General features: G+C 41.3%; 1 protein-coding gene across 2 annotated transcripts in view; it reads right to left on the bottom strand.

Moving 5' to 3' along the window:
- The window catches only part of LOC124795108 (probable ATP-dependent RNA helicase Dbp73D), a 143,474-nt gene that overhangs the window by 85,799 nt on the left and 34,149 nt on the right, over nucleotides 1-23,526 (bottom strand). For both annotated transcript variants that reach the window (XM_047258958.1, XM_047258959.1), the window contains exons 3-5: nucleotides 10,543-10,693; nucleotides 10,276-10,406; nucleotides 1,020-1,197 (exon numbers count right to left, since the gene is read on the bottom strand). In XM_047258958.1, the coding sequence (XP_047114914.1) occupies nucleotides 1,020-1,197; nucleotides 10,276-10,406; nucleotides 10,543-10,693 (460 nt within the window). The remainder of the gene's footprint in view (nucleotides 1-1,019; nucleotides 1,198-10,275; nucleotides 10,407-10,542; nucleotides 10,694-23,526) is intronic.

The following is a 23,526-nucleotide window of genomic DNA, read 5'->3' as shown; positions in this document are numbered from 1 at the left end:
CTGCGTGCAGCTTGTGTTAGAGACAGAGGATACCGGCCACCAAACAACCTCTCCTTGCTTCTCATGGTACAGCTCTACAGAGACAACGAGATGACATAAAAGAATTCATCAATTATATGCTAATTAACACATATCTAATCATTATTTTTCATGAAAAATGTACACCATCTTTTTTACAATTACGTATCACATGCAAATTCCAATTTTCATTGCAAACGTAACTTCTTAATTATTGATATTTTATAAAATTTTATTAATGAATTTATAATGTAATTTTAATTTAAACAAACTTTACTATCAACCATTTATGTAAGGACAATAATTAAGAATATATATTTGCAATGAAAACCAGAATCTTGAATGCGTGATGTAATTAAAAACACGAAGGCATTTTTCATAAAAATAATGATTAGGTATGTGTTAATTAGCATATATTTGATGAATTTTATATTTAAGTGATGTACGTTTTCAGGGGAGAAGGGGGGGGGGGGAATACGATCATAGTGAGATTCGAACCTTTAATTACATAATTACTATCCTCAAACACTACCCACTGAGCCACAGTGCCTGTTGTGAAAAATCCCCTTCATTTTATAGAGTTAAAGTTCCTGAAGTACCTAAGAAAACTACAAAGTCGATTTTCTTGAGAATATTTGAGAGTCACATTGAACTGCTAAAGTGTATGGATGTTTGAGTTCTGAACTTTACATATCATATCATAAATAAAAAAATTACAAAAATCTGAGTGTTGGGTGGGCTCCGAGTAAAAGAATGTCCTGGTCCTCCATTAAATATCCTCCACCTAATTAGGTGATTGTTGACAATTAGAGGTACCTGCTTATTAAAGGTGAAACTTGTTCATCAGGGTCCCTCTTTGCAGTAATTTGCTGCACCAAATGCAATTCTAATTCTGGCAACAGATTTTTCACAGAAAGGCATTATGGGAAATACAGTAAAATCAGAAAAAAAACTACAGTTTCTCACTACTGACAGGAAAATACAAGAAGTGGAATATTTACTTATTTTAATTAATTGCTGCTGTTCCATCACAAATGACTTCTGTCCAGTTATTAATGCCACTTTAAGATTTGTTACTGAGCAGTATGTTTTAAAGACTTTGTACACTTGTGTCGCCAAATCCTGTACAGGCAAAATTATGAGAGCTCTGATACACGGAATGACTCGTTTCCGTAAAATCTGGAACAAAAATTAAAATAGTTATTGCCCAAACTTGAAGACATATGACTATTATCAATATTTAAGCTATTACTACACCAGGAAGCAGTGAAAGTGGTGGCTAGGAGGGTAAGCCCAATTTTCCCATCCTCATGTTCTCTTCTACGGAAACTGCCAGTGGAAGCCCTCTGCTGGACCTGTTACTGCTCACTATTCTGATACTCATTTCTAGTGCAATCATCTTCTCAGTAACACCTTGATTTATTAACAGATGCTTAGTTCTGTCAGGTTTTATTGGAACTGTCTAACTCATACAAATACATAGGTGTAATACTTCGTAGGGATATGAAATGCAATGATCACACAGGCTCAGTCATGGGTAAAGCAAGTGGTAGACATTGGTTTACTGGTAGAATAGGGGGGAAATGCGATCTGTCCACATAGGTGATTGCTTACAAACCACTCATGCTACCCATCCCAGAATACTGCTCACATATGTGGGACCCATATCAAATAGGACTAATAGGGGATATTGGATGTATATAGAGAAGGGCAGCATGAATAATAACAGGTTTGTTTAATCCATGGGAGAGTGTCACACAGATGTTGCAGAAACTGAACAGGCAGACTCTTGAAGACAGATGTAAACTATCCTGAGAAAGCCTACTTAAAAGCTTCAAGAATTGGTTTTAAGTGGTGACTCTAGGAATACACAGCACTTCAGATATTGCTCCCATAAGGACCCTTGAGGTATTTGAACAATCATTCTTCCCCTTTTCCATACCTAAATGAAATGACAAAAAGACCTAAAAGCTGGTACAGTGGGACGTACCTTCTGCCATGCACTTCACAGTTATTTGCAGAACAAAGATGTCTTTGTAGCATTGCAAGTTGTAACAGCAAGAGAACGCAATATTTAACTTTGAACAGTACATAAAATGGGTGCAGAAAGGGAATGGAAACATGTGATGCAAAAAAAAAAAAAGTATCACTCCAACAGGAACATTATTATTATTATTACCATTATCATCATTATTAATATTATTATTATTATTATTATTATTGTTATTATTAACAATAGTCTTAAAGAAAAAGTCCCACAATGATTAAGACACATTCTGGTGGAGAGATCTGACAGGACAACTTTTCTGATAAAATGCACCCCTTCAAAAAAGGAAATCATCATTGGCCTCTACCACCACCACCATCGGTGTGTGACATTACAAAACATAAACAAACAGGAACACAATGTGTTAACAGGCAAAGCAAACTGAAGACTTGGCCAGAGTTGCAGCACTACTGTGTTTATGCCTGAGAAGCTAGGAGGGGAGAGGTCAGGTAGTAACTACTTACAGTATGTTATCGTTCAAAGTGGACTGCCATCACACACTACAACAATACCCTCTGCACACTATGAATTCAAAAATCAAGGAAGTTAGAATCCATGGAGATACCATAATGCTGAAATTGTGTAGTCACACACAACTGCAGTCCACCATGTTGTTGAGCTTAAAACACTTGGAGACAGGTGTACATGTTCAAGTGTTATTCTTGGAAATAAAAACGAATAGTTCTGCAGATTAATGAAAAACAGCTGTAAGTCAGCTGCTCCCACCCACAGAGAAATGCTTTAGCAATCAAGTAAGAAACTTTTGGTTTAAATATTAAATTTTTGTTTTCATATTCTCACTCAATGGTGTCAAATTTTTATGTTTACAATATGCATGTACCAAAGGCTGGTGGATCAAGAGATAGGGACAAAAAGACTGGAAAGCAACAAAATTGTTTAGAAGTAAAGGACACCATTCACCGAATAGCAGAAGTGTTGAGTCAGCGACAAACACACACGAAAGAAAATGAAAACTTTGCTAGACATAATTCCTTAAGAGTACACACACAGGTGCGTGTGCCCGCCCCCCCCCCCCCCCCCCCCCACGAAATCTCTGTGCACCTAAATTGTAGTATACCCCCAATGTAAATACACAGGTGTGTGTGTTTACGAAAGTTAGGAAAGCTTTCATTTCTGTTGTGTGTCTACTGATGACTCAGTACTTCTGGTATTAATTGTGTGGTCTCCTTTACTCCAACACAATTTACATTCTGTCAGAACTTTCTGTACCATAAAAATATAACACAATATGTTCAGATCTTTTCCATGAATCTGATATTGACTGGACGAGTAGTGTTTGTTTCAGACAGTAATAAATTATTTTAATGTTTCAGTATGTGGTAGCTATTTATTTGACAGAATAATATGTCAGACTTGTTTTCCTGTGGTGCTGCCTTAAAATATAACACCACTCATCAGTGCACTGTATCTTTCCACAAAGACAATTATGTTCTGAGCAATTCCTGTGACTGAATACTGTCACCATGGAAGAAATTATGATTTTAAAATTTTCAGCAATTTATGTGTGTGTGTGTGTGTGTGTGTGTGTGTGTGTGTGTGTGTGTGTGAGAGAGAGACTGCTCTGCTCTGAGCTGATTTCTATGTTGGCAGATTGCTCTCCTTCCCAGCAAAGTTTAAGACAGAATTTTTTGTCATTTGTAACAGGTGGTTATAAACTGATGGTGTCCAGAGTACTGCAGTGTGGCAGATTACAGGGTGCTAAAACATCGTAGGTACATTTATTAGTTGGTGCACTCGCGGAGTATGCTGTTTGTCATTTGGTGACGTGCTGATTTCATTTGTGAAGTGACTGTTGATGTAAAGGGTTAAGAAGGTTGACGTATGTACCAAATGCAGTGGCTATCAAGAAGAAGAAATTGTCTGCACCAACTGTAACGGCCACTGGGAAGAAAGACCATTCACTATTTGTAAAGCTGTTTTATCAGAATGGCAGCATTAGCAGCACTGCTTTCGGGAATATTGCTGACAGAAACAGCTGCAAAGAGGCCCCGTGTCAACAAATGGGCTACAGAAATATGATCAAGAAATCTGAAGAAACAGATGTAACTAGATGGTGCTGCAGCGAGAGAGAGGTGGCTGTTTCCCTGCTTCCCCTGGGCAGTTATTGATGAAGTAGCCTCAAAATCTGCAGCAAGTACTCGAGCTGTTCCGGTAACTGTTTCTCCCCTGGACAACAATTCAAAAGATTCATCAGGTTACCCTCCATTCAGAGGCTGTTGCACGCAGCGACTGTTATTTTGATTTGTAAATAATAGATTTCAGCTATCAGTCGTCCTATGAAATTTTTATTGGCAGATCTAGATTTCAGCTTTCAAAATCTAGATCTGCCAATAAAAATTCTGAAGGATGACTGATAGCTGAAATCTATTATTTACAATTCGAAAGATCTTGCGGCACATTTTACATTGTTATCACTACACGATTCAGAATGTGCACCAAATGAAGCCCTGAGATAAATTACAAGGCCGTGACTTTGTACTTTGTTTTTTGGCACATATGGAAATGGATGAAGTGTGGCCGGAGAACATTCTCTGGATGAACGAGGCACATTTTACTCCACACGATGCCACGAATGCCCAGAACTATCGAATATGGGGTTCTACTCCACCACATGTTGTGCTTGAACACTCACTGCACTGTGTGGTGTGGTTTCACAAGCTCCTTCATTCTGAGTCTGTTTTCTTCAAGGAGTTGATGCCTCATGTGCGTGTTAGGTGTAAAGGTGTAAGTGACATCGCACATTATAAGACCCTCCTCATACAAAACTTGATTCCAGCTTTGCAATAACACAACTATGTCCACACCACTATTTTCAAGGAAGATGAGGTGACACCACATGTCACATGCCAGGTGAAAGGCTTGCTTTGAGAAACTTTTAGTAACAACTGCATCATCTCAAGGCAATTTAAAGAATTTGTGGCCTTCAAGACACGCCGACCAATATTCGTGTGACTTCTGGCTGTGGGGATATCTGAAATATCATGTCTATCAGGGATAAGCGCAGACTCTTCCCGATCTGAAGGACAACATATGACGACATATCGCTCTGATTACACCGGACAATTTGTGAGCAACTACCGACAATGCCCCGTTTCGGATGCAGCATGTTGCTCAGTCAGAAAACCGTACTGAACACGTAACTTGTGACCATGTTCTAAAAAACATGCCAGAACCGCTATTACCATGTGTTTGATCATTCCTACCCTTTTCCTGCAGCAACACCACAATCTGACTGCTTACTATGCCATACTTTCACCTGGTGGTAGAAAGTAGAACTATTAGTTTTTTCAGCATAAATAGCGAGCACAATGATTCGTGAGCATACCTACAATGTTTCAGTGTCTTGCAATGTATAAGGCTTTCACTGCAGCACTCAGAACACAGTCGGTTCGATCATAACCACTCGGAATGTTTTCGTGCAAAAATTATAAGGAACATGCTTAAAATACGATTTACTCCTTAGTAACTTGTGACCATGTTCTAAAAAACATGCCAGAACCGCTATTACCATGTGTTTGATCATTCCTACCCTTTTCCTGCAGCAACACCACAATCTTTCTACAAATGTTTCTTTGAAGTGTGTGATGTAATGCCTAGTGGAGGCCAACTTATCATTCAGTGATATAATTGAGCTGGTACAGTCTTACATCCAGTTTTTGTTTTGGTAAATTTAAAATTTAATTTCACCTGACAATGTATCTTGTTATGCTTAACAAAGGGGTTCTTGCAGCAAAACTAAAATTTTCACCTGCCTGATGATAGGTGTTCTCCATGTATCTAAAGACATACTCGTAAGTAACTCTCAGTTCATTGAGAGCAAGGTTCACACAGGAAAGTAGAGAAACATGTCTTGGTCTCACGAAGAGTGTGTGCTGTCAGAAGCCTCGAATTCACCCAATGGGTGTGCTCAGCATTGCTAATGCCATCTCCCTATGTTCTAACTACCTTGTCAACATTTATCCACAGTGTCACAGCATAATTTTTAGTTCATCTGAATAAAACAATGGCTACTTTAATTCTTATGCCCTTTTTTCTTTTTGGAAAATTTCAGTGTGCTATGCCTTTTCTGAAACTATGTCACCTTATTTGCACATGACAACTTGTTTAATGTGGCACGTTTTAAAATCAAATCCTACAGCTATAATCTTTTTTCCCTCCTCAGTCTCTGCACTAGCCTTGAAGTCCAGATCTGTGTAATAAAATTTGTACATTTGTATTTCTTCATATTGCTCATAATACTGCAGAAATTGCTAACTAATTTATTTGTACTGTCAATGGGGTATTTGTCGTGTGGACTGAGCTGCTTTTTTCTTTGAGCGGGTATCTGAATCCTACTCCACTCAACACTGTGTTCCTCCTTTTGTAATTTGCACACAACTTCCTCAACTTTAACATTTTGTTTTCACAGTCCATCACTTTTCCATTAGCACTGTCCCTTATTTCGCTTTCGTATCTTCAATAAATTTAATGATGTCAATAACAAGCCATCGCAGTAATCACTTATAGTGCTTCCAATGTGAGATGACAATGCACGTTACTTTCAACTAATACGTGGGTGTACTTGGTCGCACAGCTGAAGTAGTTCTTGCTACGAAAATGTCTATGGTTTGCTGTGTCAAGAAAAATATTCACATGAATGTTTAAATTTTACAAATTGATAGCAGCACTTCGTATAACTTCTTTCAAGTATTTCAGGTCACCTTTACATGTGTGGACTAAGCAGTTTTTCCACAGATTTATTGCCTCTTCCTCCACACCAGTCATGCACAGCATTTCCATAAAAATCCATCTCTTCAAGATCTACCTCGTCCTGTCGGGATGCAGTCAAGTCTCGGTCACATACAATGGGAAAGATCAAACCCTGCAATCTTCTTAATTGGGTTGAGAATGAGATGGGTGTTATGGCATGTGTGTTCATTCCAGTGCACTTTCCCCTTCTTGATGACACTGAAGATACCTGTAATCCATCAATGGTCATTTACAATGACTTCAGGTGCATAGCTGCTGGATTCTGGAAAACGCTACTAGGAACTGAGTGAGGTCTTAAGGTACTCTTGTGTTATTAAAAATTTGCAACTTACCAGCATTTCTTCGAAGATCCAGAGAACTGATATGGAATAAAACTGGTATCCACTGAATTGCAGTTGATCTGATGGTGATAGTAATTGTCCTCTTTCAGAAGACGTACATCCATCTTATTTGCATGTGCACTGCTTTCCCATATATGGGCTCAATATTCGGCACCTGAATCACCTTCTGTGCAGTCCAAGGATTTGTTAGCAGCAGATCTTCACTCTTCACATCTACCAATGTAATCTTCATTTCTTTGTACACCTTGCATCCAATGTCTTTCATAATTTGGTCTATGTATCTTAGTCGCTGTCTTCCTTTAGATCTCTTCCCATTAACATGCCCTTTTATTACTGTGTTCAGGATTCCATTGCGTCTCATCATATGGTCAATAAGTTGCACTCCTCTCTGGGCAACTGATTTCCACACACTTCCCAGTCAGTCTTTTAATGATCTCTTTGTTTGTAACCACGAGAGACAAGTTTATTCTGAGCACATGCAGCTCAAAAGAATTTAGTTTCTTCTCTTGCTCAGTCAGCAGGGTCCAGGTTTCACAGTCATAATATGCCACACTCAAAACATGCCACAGCATATGTTTTGAGTGTGGCATTTTATGACTGTGAAAACATATTATGTTTTCTTGTTTTGACGCTGGTGAATTTTAAGATCTACTTCATCTTCTTGTTGAAGTAAGTTTTTGCTTTTGACTTCTGCATTGCTCTGTCCATCCCTATTGATCTTCCTTACTAAATATGTAAATGAGTAAACTTGCTCAAGTAGGCTGTTGCTTAGATAAAAAAATTGGACTTCAGCTTGTTCTTCTTTATCACGAGTCATAATTTTTCTTATTGACTTATTTATCCATTTTTATTAACATGGCTTCAAGTTTTGTACTTTCAGCTAGGACAGCTATATAATAAGTATATTTTAAGATATCTATTGTTTGACAATATATTGTACACATGTCTGTGGATCTTTCCTGATGCTTTTAAAGAGCCCATTCGATACACAGGTTAAACATAATACTTGAAAATGCATAATTTTGTTTGTCTTTCCATCAATAATAACTGTCTCTTTTTTGATAAGGTTCCATATTATTCTTCAATATTCATAGCCTATTCCTGCTTTCTTAAAACCACAAATGATTTGTTCCATTTGACATTATCCAAGTCTTTTCTATGCACATAAAAGCTATAAATGTAGTTCGGATCATTTTAGAAGTGTTGCTTCTCTGGTTACCCCATTTTTCCCGAATCCAAGCTGATCTTCTGAAAGTGTAGCTTCAATTTCTTATTCTATGCATTTTAAGAAAAGGAAAATTGCAGCTTTTTTGTCGTCCCTTTGTTTCTGGATATTTTGTGGAGTAGATGACACATTTATCAAAGTAGTTATGGGAAACTTTAATTCCATCAAATAAAAATTGTAATATCATGTGTGCCTCTTTATTATCAAGGTGAAACATTGCAACCTCAATTTTACTTGGCTTTGGCTACAGTACCAATTTGCACAGTACTAAATTCAGTGTGGCAAGGTCATTTGAGAGTGTACTCCTACAATGAGTAATATCTTTGTTCTGTCATCTTAATGTCCAATCAGGGGTGAAACTGATTTTCTTGGAGTTAATAGCTGGTATGCCACATACATGCAAATTAAACACAATGGGAGTCAGAACTGCCTCTTGGGGCATAATATTGTTCAGGGTCCTCCACCTGCTAGCTTTTCCATTCAAAGAAATGCTGTTGAGTAGAACTGCTAGCTTGACATGGAATTACAACTGACTTCAGTACAAATCTTCTCTTATAGTGTCACAGGCTGAAAGCTGAGCTGATTTGAGGCCTCTCTCAAATTGATTCCATCAGTGTGTTAAGTGAGAGTTTCTGATCCTAGCAACTGACTTATTCTGTAACCATCTTGTTCGATTACGATTATTTTATCAATAGTCTCTTGGATGCAAACAGAATTCGCCTATCCAGTAATTTATAAAACACTGAGTACAGAGGTCAATAGTAACCTGAGTTCCTTCCAGGCATGGTTTCAAAACTGTGATTACATTATCTTCCTAAAGCCACTTACTATTATTATTACTATTTTCTGTTGGAATAACAAAATTATTTATGTGGATGAGTCTTGACTCAGCCAAAGTCATACCAGGAGGACATCTGGCAGTATCTGAAGGGCAATTACCATTTGAAAGATCCAACTGGTACAAACAAACAAACTTACGAGTGCATATGCAGAACCATTGGAATACGACTTCACCCTGATCTGCAGTTCTAGGCAACTTTTCTGAACTCTCTCCATTTCCTAAACCTCACCAGTCCTTTTCCTTCACCCCATTTTCTTCCCCTTCAACCCTTCTGCCAGAAGAAGGAGCCACTGGCTCTGGAAGCTTGCAAATATCAATACCTTTATAAATGTGCAGTCTCTCCAATAGTTCTTCCGAATAAAATAATTAAAAAGTACTTTAGCTGTTATTGTTCCTTCTTTTACACTGGACTTGTTAAACCTATTCCTTCTCTCCTAACAATTTATAAACTCATGCCCAAGATGTTGCAGGGTGAACACTGCCTGTGTTGACATCTCATTAGATATTAACAACGAGAAGCAGAGAACCGATATTTTATGCATTGTACTGAAGTTAAAACAGATAAACAGAACTGATGAAAGTTTAAATATTTATGCTTCTCAAGTTAAACTGAAATAAAAAATATAAATATGTACATTAATGATACATTTTGTCATATCCTTCATTAAAATTATTTCGAAAATGCAAAAAATGACTGTTACTCTCTTCAGATTTCTTTGCCTACTCATCAACACCGCTACAGAATTGGTAGGATGCAGCAGTGTCAGTGTGGCTCATGGTCCACTGAGCACTGAGGATCAGCACAAGAAAGTAAGTGGTGGAGAGGGACGGGCGGGTGGCCTTGTACAAAAGGCTCAAGAAATATTCTTCTAATTTACTCCTCCAGCGGCCACTAATGCTGCTCCCAGTATGCTATTAATTTTTTATATAAAATGAAAATGCTGGAACCAAAAATAGTAGTATTTTTTTTATACAACGGAAAACTGTGGAGAAATGTAGAAACTCAGAAGTATATATCTGTATACCTACTCACCTGCACAATGGGAAGAACAAATGCCAGTGTCTTCCCACTCCCTGTCGGGGCTGACACGCATATGTCGCTGGGCCAGTACATTGAAGGCTTGTTGGCAGATGAAAGCAGCCATGGAATAACCTGTGCTTGAACTGAAAAGTATTAATTTTTTATGTTAGTGAAATAAGTAACCACAATTTATATATTCATAATTTATAATAATTCGTAATATGTATGCGTGTACATAAAATTACATTCAACTAAATGTGTACAAACATTAGTACCAACCAGGAAATAGGTGTGTAATATGATTTTCTTTCATCTCGGCAACAATATCCTCATCCAATCCGCCAATATCATCGACTGTTGTGTGAAGTTCTTTCAAGTTAACAGAAACAACTGAAGGATTAGCCAACCAAGATGGAAGCACACGTTTCACCTGCAATGAGGCCAGATATAGGAATGAAAATGATTCTAGATAAGCACCCTAGGAATTAAAATAATTGGTAACACTTGACAGGTCAATCACCGAAACTTCTGTTTGGAAACAGAGGTTCACAGATACACTTTGTTTTACTTTATTTACATTTAATTTTTTCAAGACCAGATTTGGGGTTGCACCCCCATTCTCATGCGCTCTGGAACTTCCCTTTCCAAAACAAATGCTTTAACAGCAATGGACCTGCAAACAGAATTCTCTTCCTAAAAAATGGAGAACAGCACTGACAGGACACATTTCTGAAAAAAAGTGAACTTTCCTACCATATACAAACAACTTTCTGTTGTTTACATAGCATGTAAGTGCTTCCAGTGAATTTTTCACATCGATACGAAGGGTACACCCACACAAAACTTCCCGGCAGATTAAAACTGTGTGCCGGGCTGGGACTCGAATGCAGGACCTTTGCCAAGTGGTCTGCCATCTGAGCTACTCTAACACGACTCCCAACCCTTTCCCACACACACTTACTGTCACCAGCACCTCATCTCCTAATTCCAAACCCCACAAAAATTCCCTTGTGTAGCTTGTGGAACTAGTGCTCCTGAAAAGAAGCATTCTCCAGAGACACGGCTTAGCTACAGCCTGGGCGACATTGCCAGAATGAATTTTTCACTCTGCAACTGACAGTGTGCTGATGTGAAACTTCTTGGCAGATAAAAACTGTCTGCCAGTATGCGACTCAAACACAGAACCTTTGCCTTTCGCAGGTAAGTTATGCAGAACTTGTATGAAACTTAGAAGGTAGGAGATGAGGTATTGGTGGAATTAAAGCTGTGAGGGTGAGTCAAGTGACAAGCTCGGATAACTCTGCTAGTAGAGCACTTGCCCACGAAAGGCAAAGTCCTAGTCCTGGACACTATATTAATCTGCCATATCGGCAAAAGGGGGTTGGATTAATGTGACAATAAATGCAGGCCTGACAAAATGCAAACAGCAAGAAGACATACCAGAAACAAATGCACAAAAAGAGCCACTTTGTGAAGTGCCATAGGCTGAAAGGAAGAAAGAAATGACTACTGCTAGAGAACAGTGAGATTTCTAAGTGCCTCATTTGCACAGTAGTGTTTCTATGGGGAGTTACTGATGAAAGGCACTGAAAAGCAGCTGTTTTCAAGAGTACACACACCATTGCTACAGGAGCTCACAGCTCAAAGGTCTGGGACAATCTCTCACAGCCAGTCTAAAGGGTGTGCCCTCAGCACTTTGTTGGACATGGAGACACTCAATTCAAGAGTGACACTGCTCCATACAGTTAATAAAAACACTGAAGGGCAGGTAGAGGGTGTCATATGATTCATTATGACTTTAGTAGAGCAGCAACTGGATGGGTTGAGGTCAGTCAAAGTATCACCACGACTGCAAATGCAACAGGAGTGGCACAATGTGTGATCCCACAACTGAAGCTGTCACCTAGCCAAAGGTCTCTTTAAGCACCACATACAGCAGTCTACCAGGCACTGTCATATTGGAAGTGATAAGCCCTTGCCTACCTCCAAACTTTTGCAATGCCATTCATAGGGGGTTCACAAATTCTCGATTACACTGAAACTTAGCATTTTATGCATATGTATAGTAGTGCCAGAGGTTGGACAGGGGCGGGGGCGAGAGTGGGAGCAGGGGGGGGGGGGGGGGGGAGGAGGCACAGTGAGGGGGAGGGGGAATTCTGGATCAAATTCCCATAACTTTGGATCTGTAATTGACACACAATTAGCCATAGCCAGTTGCAACAGAAAGAACACACCATCCCCTCCCACAATGTAGGTTCATACGTGGCTACCATTCCAAGTATCCACATTTCCACCACAAATATTTCACAAATGTGGACAATGCTGCACTACATGATGGGAACCAGTGACATGTCTGCTACCTATTCCCAGCTCAGACTGCATTGGTGTACTGAATAGTGTAACTGAAATCATAAGCTCTGGTCCTGGATATCTTGTGGCACAGTGTTTTTTTTTTTTTTAAGGGCGCAAAACTTCTATGGTCATTAGCGCCCAGCCCGTGACTTAGGAAACAGTAAAAAACCGAAATTTTAAAACCAGCAGCAATGGGAACAAAGTCATAAAATTGGAGAAACTAAAAGCAGAAGGAATGCTTAAAAATCCACTACAGAAAGGGGTTGGTTGTCCCAAAAAAAAGCTTCAAATGACTGACGTCATTTCACTGTCACTAATAAACTGGAGAACGCGGTCGGCTGAGCGCGTGTCATCTGCTAAAATCGACGATAGATCAGGCGATAGCTGTAGACGGGAGTGTAACGGATTAAAATAGAGGCATTCAATTAAAAGGTGTCTTACCGTCCACAGCTGAGAGCAGTGGGGACAGAGTGGGGGAGGATCACCGCTTAAAAGATGTCGATGGCTAAAAAGACAGTGCCCTATCCAGAGTCTAGCTAAAATTACCTCCTCCCGACGATGCGTTCGGGAGGAAGAGGTCCAAGCGCAAGGAAGGGCTTTCACTTGGACAGCGGAGGTTCAGCAGTCTCAGCATAAAGGCTTTCCACAGGGCTGGTGTAAAAAGCTCCAGACACTAAACGTAATCCACGGTGGTGGATAGAGTCGAGACGCCGAAGAATAGACGGCCGAGCAGAGGAGTAGACTATGCTTCCATAATCCAATTTCGAGCGCACTAAGGCGCGAGAGAGGCGGAGAAGGACCACTCGGTCCGCTCCCCAGGAGGTACCATTCAGGACACGGAGGGTGTTGAGGGATCGCAGACAGCGAGCCGAAAGATAGGAAACGTGGGAGGACCAGCACAGTTTTCTGTCAAACATAAGACCCAAGAATTTAGCGACGTCTGAAAACGGAAGGTTGACAGGACCTAGATGTAAGGAGGGCGGAAGAAACTCCTTACGTCGCCAAAAATTAACACAAACGGTCTTACTGGGTAAGAAACGGAAGCCGGTTTCGATGATCCACGAGTGGAGGCGATCGAGACATCCTTGAAGACGTCTTTCAAGAAGGCTGGTCCGTTGAGAGCTGTAGTAGATCGCAAAATCGTCCACAAAGAGGGAGTCCGAGACATCAGGAAGCAGACAATCCATAATTGGATTTATGGCGATGGCAAACAGTACAACACTCAGCACGGAGCCCTGGGGTACCCCGTTTTCTTGGGAGAAAGTACGGGAGAGAGTAGTGTTCACCCGCACCCTAAATGTGCGCTCTGCCATAAATTCGCGAAGAAAAAGGGGCAGTCGGCCTCGAAAGCCCCAAGAGAACAGTGTGCGGAGGATGCCTGTCCTCCAACAGGTATCGTATGCTCTCTCCAGATCAAAAAATATTGCTACCGTTTGGCGTTTCCGGAGAAAATTGTTCATGATATAAGTGGAGAGAGCAACAAGATGGTCAACGGCAGAACGATGCTTTCGGAATCCGCATTGGGCTGGTGTTAAAAGACTGCGGGATTCCAGCCACCAAGCTAAACGGTAATTCACCATACGCTCCAAAACCTTACAGACACTACTCGTGAGAGAAATGGGGCGATTGCTAGAGGGGAGATGTTTGTCCTTTCCAGGTTTCGGAACGGGTACGACAATAGCTTCCCGCCATCGTCTGGGAAAGGTACTGTCGGTCCAAATTCGATTATAAAGGCGAAGGAGGTAACGTAGACTATGGGTTGATAAATGCAGCAACATTTGGACATGGATACCATCCGGTCCTGGGGCGGAGGAGCGAGAAGAAGAGAGGGCATGTTGGAGTTCCCGTATGGAGAAAACAGTATTGTAGCTTTCGTGATTTTGAGAGGAGAAAGCAAGATGTCGCACTTCCGCTGCACATTTCTTCGGTAGAAACGCTGGCGGGTAGTTTGAAGAGCTCGAAATCTCAGCAAAGTGCTGACCCAATGAGTTAGAAATTGCGACGGGGTCCACTAAGGTATCATGCGCGACAGTGAGCCCAGAGACCGGGGAGAAACTAGGCACGCCTGAGAACCATCGAAGCCGACTCCAAACTTCCGAGGAGGGAGTGAAGGTGTTAAATGAGCTAATAAAGAATTTCCAGCTTGCCTTCTTGCTATCGCGGATGACGCGACGGCATCGCACTCGGAGCTGCTTATATCGGATACAGTTGGCCAAAGTTGGATGGTGACGGAAAATGCGAAGAGCACGTCGCCGCTCACGTATTGCGTCACGGCACGCGTCGTTCCACCAAGGAACTGGGGGGCGCCGGGGCAATTCGGAGGTGCGTGGTATTGAACGTTCCGCAGCTGTAAGAATAACGTCGGTAATATGTGTGACCTCATCGTCGATGCTGGGAAAGCGACGGTCATCGAATGTCGCTAGAGACGAAAAAAGTGTCCAATCGGCTTGGGCAAACTTCCAGCGTCGCGAGCGCATATATGGCAGTTGAGGCTGCAGTCTAAGAACACATGGAAAGTGGTCACTCGAGTGTGTATCATCAAGGGCGAACCATTCGAAGCGCCGAGCTAGCGGAACAGTACCGACCGCAAGGTCCAAATGAGATTAATTTGTCATGGAGGCAGACAAAAATGTGGGGACCCCAGTGTTGAGGCAAACTAGATCCGTTTGGTGGAAGACGTCTAGCAACAGTGAGCCACGTGGACAAGGATGTGGAGATCCCCAAAGCGGGTGGTGGGCATTTAAGTCCCCAACCAGCAAATAGGGGGGTGGGAGCTGACCAAGAAGATGAAGGAGATCAGCTCGTGCCATTGGTGTGGACGATGGAATGTATACCGTACAAAGAGAGAACGTGTATCCAGAAAGGGAAAGACGGACGGCGACAGCTTGGAAGGAACTGTTTAAGGGGATTGGGTGATAATGGAGAGTATCATGGAGAAGAATCATGAGTCCTCCATGGGCTGGAGTGCCTTCAACAGAGGGGAGGTCATATCGGACGGACTGAAAATGAGGGAGAACAAAGCGGTCATGGGGACGCAGCTTTGTTTCCTGAAGACAGAAGATGACCGGCGAGTAGGATCGCAAGAGGATCGACAATTCATCCCGATTGGCTCGAATGCCGCGGATATTCCAGTGGATAATGGACATAGGGTGAACAGAAAATGGAGGAATGTGACCAAGGGTGCTGTCAACTCAACGACTGCTCAGAGCTTGCGACCGACAGCATGGAATGGCATTTAGTCGAAGGCAGAAGATCCTGATCCATAGGTTGGTCAGGAGCAGCTCCTGCCACCAGCGATCGGCCGGTTGACCGGCCACCAGCAGTGCGCCTCGGCGACACAGAAGACGGCCGAGGGCGATTTCCGCCAGGTGGTGCTGTAGATGGGACACGCCTTGGCGGAGAAGGAGAGGAACTGTGTTTCTTTGTAGCCTTCTTGGAAGTATGGTGTTTAGATGAAGGAGGAACCGATGGTTGTGAAGTTGCGGTACGTAAAAACTCTTCACGAGAATGCTCTTTTTTCGAAGACTTGGCGTCTGACTTTTGGGCTCGAGATTTAGCAGAACCCGACGAAGGGTGAGCCATAGAGTGGGCAGGCGAAAGTGGTGAGGTTGAACGGGCGATCTTTGCGCTGGCCGATCTGACGACTGTGGTACTAAAGGTGAGGTCGCAAGTCTGCGTGGCCACCTCCTTTGTTGGCCGAGGAGAAGCAAGGACAGTGCTGTATTCTCCTGTCTGAGGCACGGTGGGCTGTCGACTGGTGAATAATTTTCGAGCAGCAAAGGTCAACACCTTTTCCTTCACTCTTATTTCCTGGATGAGCTTTTCGTCCTTAAAAACGGGGCAATCTCGAGAGGAAGCAGCGTGGTCACCCATACAGTTGATGCAGCGAGGGGATGGAGGTGGACAAGCACCCTCATGGGCATCCTTGCCACACGTAACACATTTGGCCGGATTGGAACAGGACTGGCTGGTGTGATTGAACCGCTGACATCGATAGCAACGCGTAGGGTTTGGGACGTAAGGGCGAACGGAAATTATCTCATAGCCTGCTTTGATTTTCGATGGGAGTTGAACTTTTGTCAAATGTCAAGAAGACAGTGCGGGTCGGAATGATGTTCGTGTCAACCCGTTTCAGAACCCTATGAACAGCCGTTACGCCCTGGTCAGACAGGTAGTGCTGAATTTCTTCGCCAGACAATCCATCGAGGGAGCGTGTATAAACGACTCCACGCGAGGAATTTAAGGTACGGTGCGGTTCCACCCGGACAGGGAAGGTGTGGAGCAGAGAAGTACGCAGCAATTTTTGTGCCTGGAGGGCACTGTGTGTTTCTAACAACAGGGTGCCATTCCGTAATCTGGAACAAGACTTTACAGGACCTGCAATTGCGTCGACACCTTTCTGAATAATGAAAGGGTTGACCGTGGAGAAGTCGTGACCTTCGTCAGACCGAGAAACAACAAGGAACTGTGGCAACGATGGAAGAACCGTCTGTGGCTGAGACTCAGTGAACTTACGTTTGTGAGCAGACATAGTGGAAGGTGAGGAAACCATTGCGGAAGAATCCCCCATGATTACCGGCGTCTCCGATGGCGCGCTCCTCTCTTGTGGGGGCCCTCACTGAGGGCACACCCGCCTTAGGTGACTGTTCACACCTCAGGTCACACCTCCTGACAAACGGACGGAGGGACCAATCGGCACTTTCGGAAGGTATCAGCTCGGGTAATCACCCCTCCCTGGGCCTGGCCGTTACCAGGGGGTACGTACGTGTCCTACCTGTCTACCCGGGGCAGGGAATTACGCGTTACCCCGTCACCGGCTACGCATGGAAGTGCGTGGGTCGGCCTTCAGACACGCACAGGGAGGAAAAAAGAGAAAGGGAAAGGAAAGAAGAGGGGGGTCTCAAACGCCACAGCGGAGAAAAGGGCAAAGAGCAGAGGGAAGGAAAAGAGAAGGACAGAGGAAGGACGAGGACTTGCAAATGTAGAAAGCAAGGAATTTGGAACAGTTTCGAGCGTCCGTCTCCGGACGTAGGCACAAACCATACTCCCAGAGGGGAAGAAAGGGAAGGAAAGAGCCAGAGGTGAGGTGGGGGGGGGGGGGCGAAGATGGGGGACGGGGAAGGATGCGGAAAGGGAAGGGAAGGTATGCAGCCCGGAAAGGAAGGAGGGCCACATTACCTCGGGGTCCCGTGCTCGCTACGCACGTGTCCACAAAAGAGTTGTGGACCCCCTGGGGGGATTTGTGGCACAGTGTAAGGGGTGATTCTCATATCAGTTAGTCTGAAGAATGGAGGTAACAGTTAAAACAGACTCAAGGGGAAGGGGGGATGAGATATAACATTAACGAAGGTGTTAAAAAAACTTAATGGGGTTCACCCAAAAGTTAAATATATGGTGGAATTTGAAAAAGAAATGAGCATTAAGTTTTTGGATCTTACTATTCAATGCAGCAATAACAAGCTTATGACTGACAGCCATCTTAAACCAACATACACCGACACACAAAAGAACATAAAAAACCTATTTAGATCCTCGATCCATAGGTGTATCAAACTATATCTAAATTGAAGTGCTTCAGAATGGGAATTACATATATTTCTGCAGGTTGCTTAAAACAGAAAAGAAAAGGGGGGAACTGCAAGGCATTGAAAGAACTTCTGAACAAAGACAAACCTATTTCTCTGATACACAATGGTCCAAAATGTGAGTGCACTGTTAGAAGTTTTACAGATGCAAAGGTTAAAGTGCAGTTTCATACAACATAGAGGTGAGTGGACTTGTACAAGGTAATATAGGAAGCAAAGTGAGGAAGTTTTCAGAAATGGACATCTATAAAATTGATTGTAGGGATAATTACTTCACTCAGAGGGGCAGAAATTTTTTGATGAATTTCAGAGAATACTCATCTGACCTGTATTGTTAATACAGGTGGACACACACTGGGTCCTCTGAAAATGATCTATAAATTTTGAACCAAACTCTCCAAAGCGCTGAAGGAACTCCGTAGAAATTTATTAAACCTTTCGGATCCACTGTTGGACTATGTCTGACATCACGATTTTCTGTTACAGCTCCGATGCTACATGATGTCTGACATGTTTCCATCATTGTGAAATAAATAAGACTTGGGGAGAGTGCAGTGAGTAGAAAAATTGGACTGTACAGGGTATTTACTACCATTCAACTTGTAGGCAGTTTCTCCATATTTTTGACATCTAAATCTACATATGGTTTTTCCATGTCGAGTAGTCCAAATTTGGAAAACACCCTCCCTCCACCCCCCCTATCATCTACAATTCTGTTCAAAATTGGCATTAAGAAGATGCCTTTACATGTTTTTTATAATTCCACAAATTCTTGGAGCTCAATATTTAATACTTGAGCTTTCGAAGCATTTTAAGACAGGGCTGCTAAAATTTTGCAATGGTAATGCAACAGTTTTCATCATTTTTTTAGGTGATGACTTTCACTGAATAGTTGAACTCCATTCCTAAGAGTTAATGTATTAGTACAATACTTTGGATGGTACAGTTTTAAGTTTTGGTATAGTATTCACTTAAGAAATTTCACTGAAACAAAAAATTCAAAGTTCAGGTACAATTATTTCTTGAAGCAAATGTCACAGAAAGCTGTCTTTTTGGGTTTTTACTTTCTATTAGTTTCTCTGCAGAATATGTAAAATTTAGCTTTCAAGAGTGGATAGTTCTTGGGATAACTGGAGGCAAAGTTTACTCCAGAAAATTCTTCCTTGATATTTAAACAATGGAAAATTGCTGTAATTGTGCCTATCTGTGACTCAGCATCTCTGCTATATGGTGAGCAGCAACTTTCCTTTTCATAATATTGTTCCTTGATATTTAGGCAACTTTGAACCTATACACTTCTGCCATCAACTGTGTCAGGGCGATCTGTAGTATTATGAACAATGAACAAATTTTCAACTGTAAAGATTGCTAAAATAATTTATTCATATAGATAACCAGTTTCAACAAAGCTCTGTCATCATCTTGGAAACTGCAGAAGTGGGCTAGAAGAAATGCTAGGATACAGCACACATGATTATATCCAACATCTCAATGTTTACATCATTACACAATTATTAAGAATTTTTATAAAATGTTTTTTTAAAAATTTTCTATGATAATATAAAAAGTATGTATAAATTATGTTTTATGAATGTTGCACATGATTTTAAAGGCAGTTTTTTTTTAAAATTTGGTTTACTAACTGACTTATATGAATTGACATATGTAATTATATGGAATAGTAGATCAATGCCTTAATCTGAGGTGAAATGATAATATCAATTTGTATTAAACTGTGCCATCTGACGTACTTACATATCACTAACACTGCTGGGATGTCTCAATTGTAAAGTGGTGATGAATGCGAGCACTGCAATTGGCACAATAACATGTATGTGCACAACTGTTCTTTTTTTAAAAAACTTACATGCTGTATTCTAATATAGCTCATGATACCAACATGGACACACACTGTATAGCTCAACTTATTGTACTGAAGGAGAAGGTGGTGTAATGATGTAAGCATAAGTATGTTGCTATTCCATGCATTGCAAATCTTGGATATAATTGTGTGTGTTGTTATGTCAGTTGCTGTATCCTTGCATTTTCGGTCACATCTTTTGCAGATCCGAAGATGGCAACAGAGAACTGCTGAAACTGATCACCTTTATGAATAAATGACATTGTTAAACAAGGGTTGTACTTCTGATATCAAAATGCAAAATTCTAAACAAACTGATCATGGGAAATTCAATCTGGAAACAGAATTTCATCATCAGGGATACTTTTTTTTTGTAATGTGTACATATTTACAGTTCGTGGCAAGCACAGGGACGTTATAGCGAGAAATATTCATGTTGCCGGAAACAGTAGTGACAATTTCTTGTTCGACAACAGGTGGGAAGCAAGGCAGACGTCAGCTGATTACTCCCTGCCAAACATCTGTAGTGAAGACACCTGCAATCGCTCATAAGCCAAGAGGGCATCACCTGATTGCAGAGACAGCTGTAAAGCTTCACGTATCTCAGGGGCAGGTGCAGCGATGTTACTATGGTGGTGTTGACCATAATTAGTGTCATTCTTAACAAGTGTGTGTATTGGCTGAAAAGTAACTGATCCACCATATTTCCGAGCACAGTTGAACTTATAACATTCTGTATTTAAACTGATTTACTTTGGTTGTTTTTACACACCAGTGTTGCTCTAGTTATCTAATACTATAATAATACAGGTGTAGTATTAAAAAGGTATTTTTAAATTTTCAGAAGATGCCATGTCTTTGGAAATATCAATATAAGCCAGACAACTACTGTTAACATCTGTGGGAAGTCCATCTATGTCAGAAATAGGAAGAAAATTTCAGCAGTCATAAAGAAATAAACATTACTTTGGAATAGAGGCAGGACACCAAGATAAGGAATGGAAATCACATTTCTGTAGTGCTAAATGCTACGGCAAACTAATTCGACAGTGGAAAGGTGAAGAAAACATGGCGATGTTTGCTGTGTCCACAGTAGGGAGGGAGCCAAAGGACCAAGTTACTCACTGTTATTTCTATCTAACAAAAAATCAGGGCTTTCCTAACAAAAAATCGAAGACGCACATTGTTTATCCAGATCTACCTTCAGTGGAAATGACAGTGTAGCATTTTGACAGCCTTCCAGTACCTTCAATGGCTCCAGATCAAATTCAGAGTTGCGACGACGTAAGTAGTGCTGAAGAAATTGCGTGTACTGCAACAGATATCCTCTATATCACTGCAAAAGTGAGACATTGCCACATTTACTAACACAAGCAGATTTAAATGATTTAGTGTGTGATCTACAACTAAGTTCACAAAAGGTGCACCTGCTTGGTTTGAGAGTATATGTGTATAATCTACTCTAGCAAAGTACTAAAATCAGTGAGATTAGACACAGAAAACGTGCTTTATTTCTTGTTTCGTAACCGAAAAAGCACTGATGCTTTGCAATGACGTTGCTGGCCTAATGAAGGTGCTGGCTGAACTTCACCTACTGTTCACAGGTGTGGAGACATTTCAGAGATGTATCGAAAACTGGTCTAGTGGGTGTTTTGCCCCACAATAGAAATAATATGCCCTCTGTTCCAGTTTCTTACAACCTCCTTGACTAAAGAGAATTATAAATGGTCATGACACACATTCTCACTATGTGAAAAGGAAATGTCCTAAGCGGAAGTTGTAAGTGGGCAAAAAGAATGTGCAAAGTGAAAGTCTGGTAGATCCTGAAGATATACTACTTTTATCACTTCACATCACACTTGATCTAATGAAACGATCTGAAAGGACCGAGAGAGAGAGAGAATGTCATTGTCAATGGAGAGAAGTGTTCCGAAGTAAGAGTGATTTCAGGTGTGCCGCAGGGGAGTGTCGTAGGACTGTTGCTATTCATAATGTATATAAATGACCTTGTGGATAACATCGGATGTTCACTGAGGATTTTTGCGGATGATGCTGTAGTATATCGAGAGGTTGTAACAATGGAAAATTGTACTGAAATGCAGGAGAACCTGCAACGAATTGACACATGGTGCAGGAAATGGCAATTGAATCTCAATGTAGACAAGTGTAATGTGCTGCGAATCCACAGAAAGAAAGATCATTTAGCTACAATATAGCAGGTCAGCAACTGGAAGCAGTTAATTCCATAACATGTCTGGGAGTAGGCATTAGGAGTGATTTAAAATGGAATGACCATATAAAATTAATCATCCGTAAAGCAGATGCCAGACTGAGATTCACTGGAAGAATCCTAAGGAAATGTGGTCAGAAAACAAAGGAAGTAGGTTACAGTATGCTTGTTCGCCCACTGCTTGAATACTGCTCAGCGGCGGGGGATCTGTACCAGATAGGGTTGACAGAAGAGAGAGAGAAGATCCAACGGAGAGCAGTGCACTTCATTACAGGATCATTTAGTAATTGCGAAAGTGTTACAGAGATGATAGATAAACTCCAGTGGAAGACTCTGCAGGAGAGATGCTCAGTAGCTCGGTACGGGCTTTTGTTAAAGTTTCGAGAACATACCTTCACCGAGGAGTCAAGCAGTATATTGCTCCCTCCTACGTGTATCTCGTGAAGAGACCATGAGGATAAAATCAGAGAGATTAGAGCCCACACAAAGGCATACTGATAATCTTTCTTTCCATGGACAATACGAGACTCGAATAGAGGGGAGAACTGATAGAGGTACTCAAGGTACCCTCCGCCACACATCGTCAGGTGGCTTGCGGAGTATGGATGTAGACGTAGATGGAGAGAGAGAGAGAGAGAGAGAGAGAGAGAGAGAGAGAGAGAGAGAGAGAGAGAGAGAGAGAGAGAGACTTTCAAGATGGTACTAGAAAACTTCCTTGGAAGAAGATAAGCTACCAACAACACAGCAATGGTGAATGACATGATCAGGGCACATCAAGATCTGTGGCGCAATATGTATCTGAAGGTACGTGATGGATTGACTCCCATCTGGACTATTTCACAGAGAATTGTAGTGACATGTCATATGAACATGGAGAAAGATTCCATAAAGTCATTTCTACTATAGACCGGCATTATGAAGGGAAGTGGGCATCTTTTTTGTTAGTAGATTACTGCTGGAGTATCATTCAAGAGAAGAACAATTATTAACAGAACAGAAAAAAGTGACGTGCATTGCTATATGGTGACTCATTATTTGTCACTTTTCTGTAACTGCTCATGTGAAATAAATGGTACAAAGCAAATATACTAAGAGTGCTATGTTATATGTTAGATTCCAACCTACCTTAAAGTAATGAACTTAATAATATCATAAAAAAGCTGATTTGTCTGTCAAGTTTCAGCTAATGTGAACTGCACTACATCAAAAACATAAAGAAAAAAATAAAATTGAGA

Source organism: Schistocerca piceifrons, chromosome 4 (genome assembly GCF_021461385.2).
Source record: "Schistocerca piceifrons isolate TAMUIC-IGC-003096 chromosome 4, iqSchPice1.1, whole genome shotgun sequence".
In the NCBI taxonomy this organism is placed as follows: domain Eukaryota; kingdom Metazoa; phylum Arthropoda; class Insecta; order Orthoptera; family Acrididae; genus Schistocerca; species Schistocerca piceifrons.
This window is presented reverse-complemented; position numbering and strand designations above follow the sequence as displayed.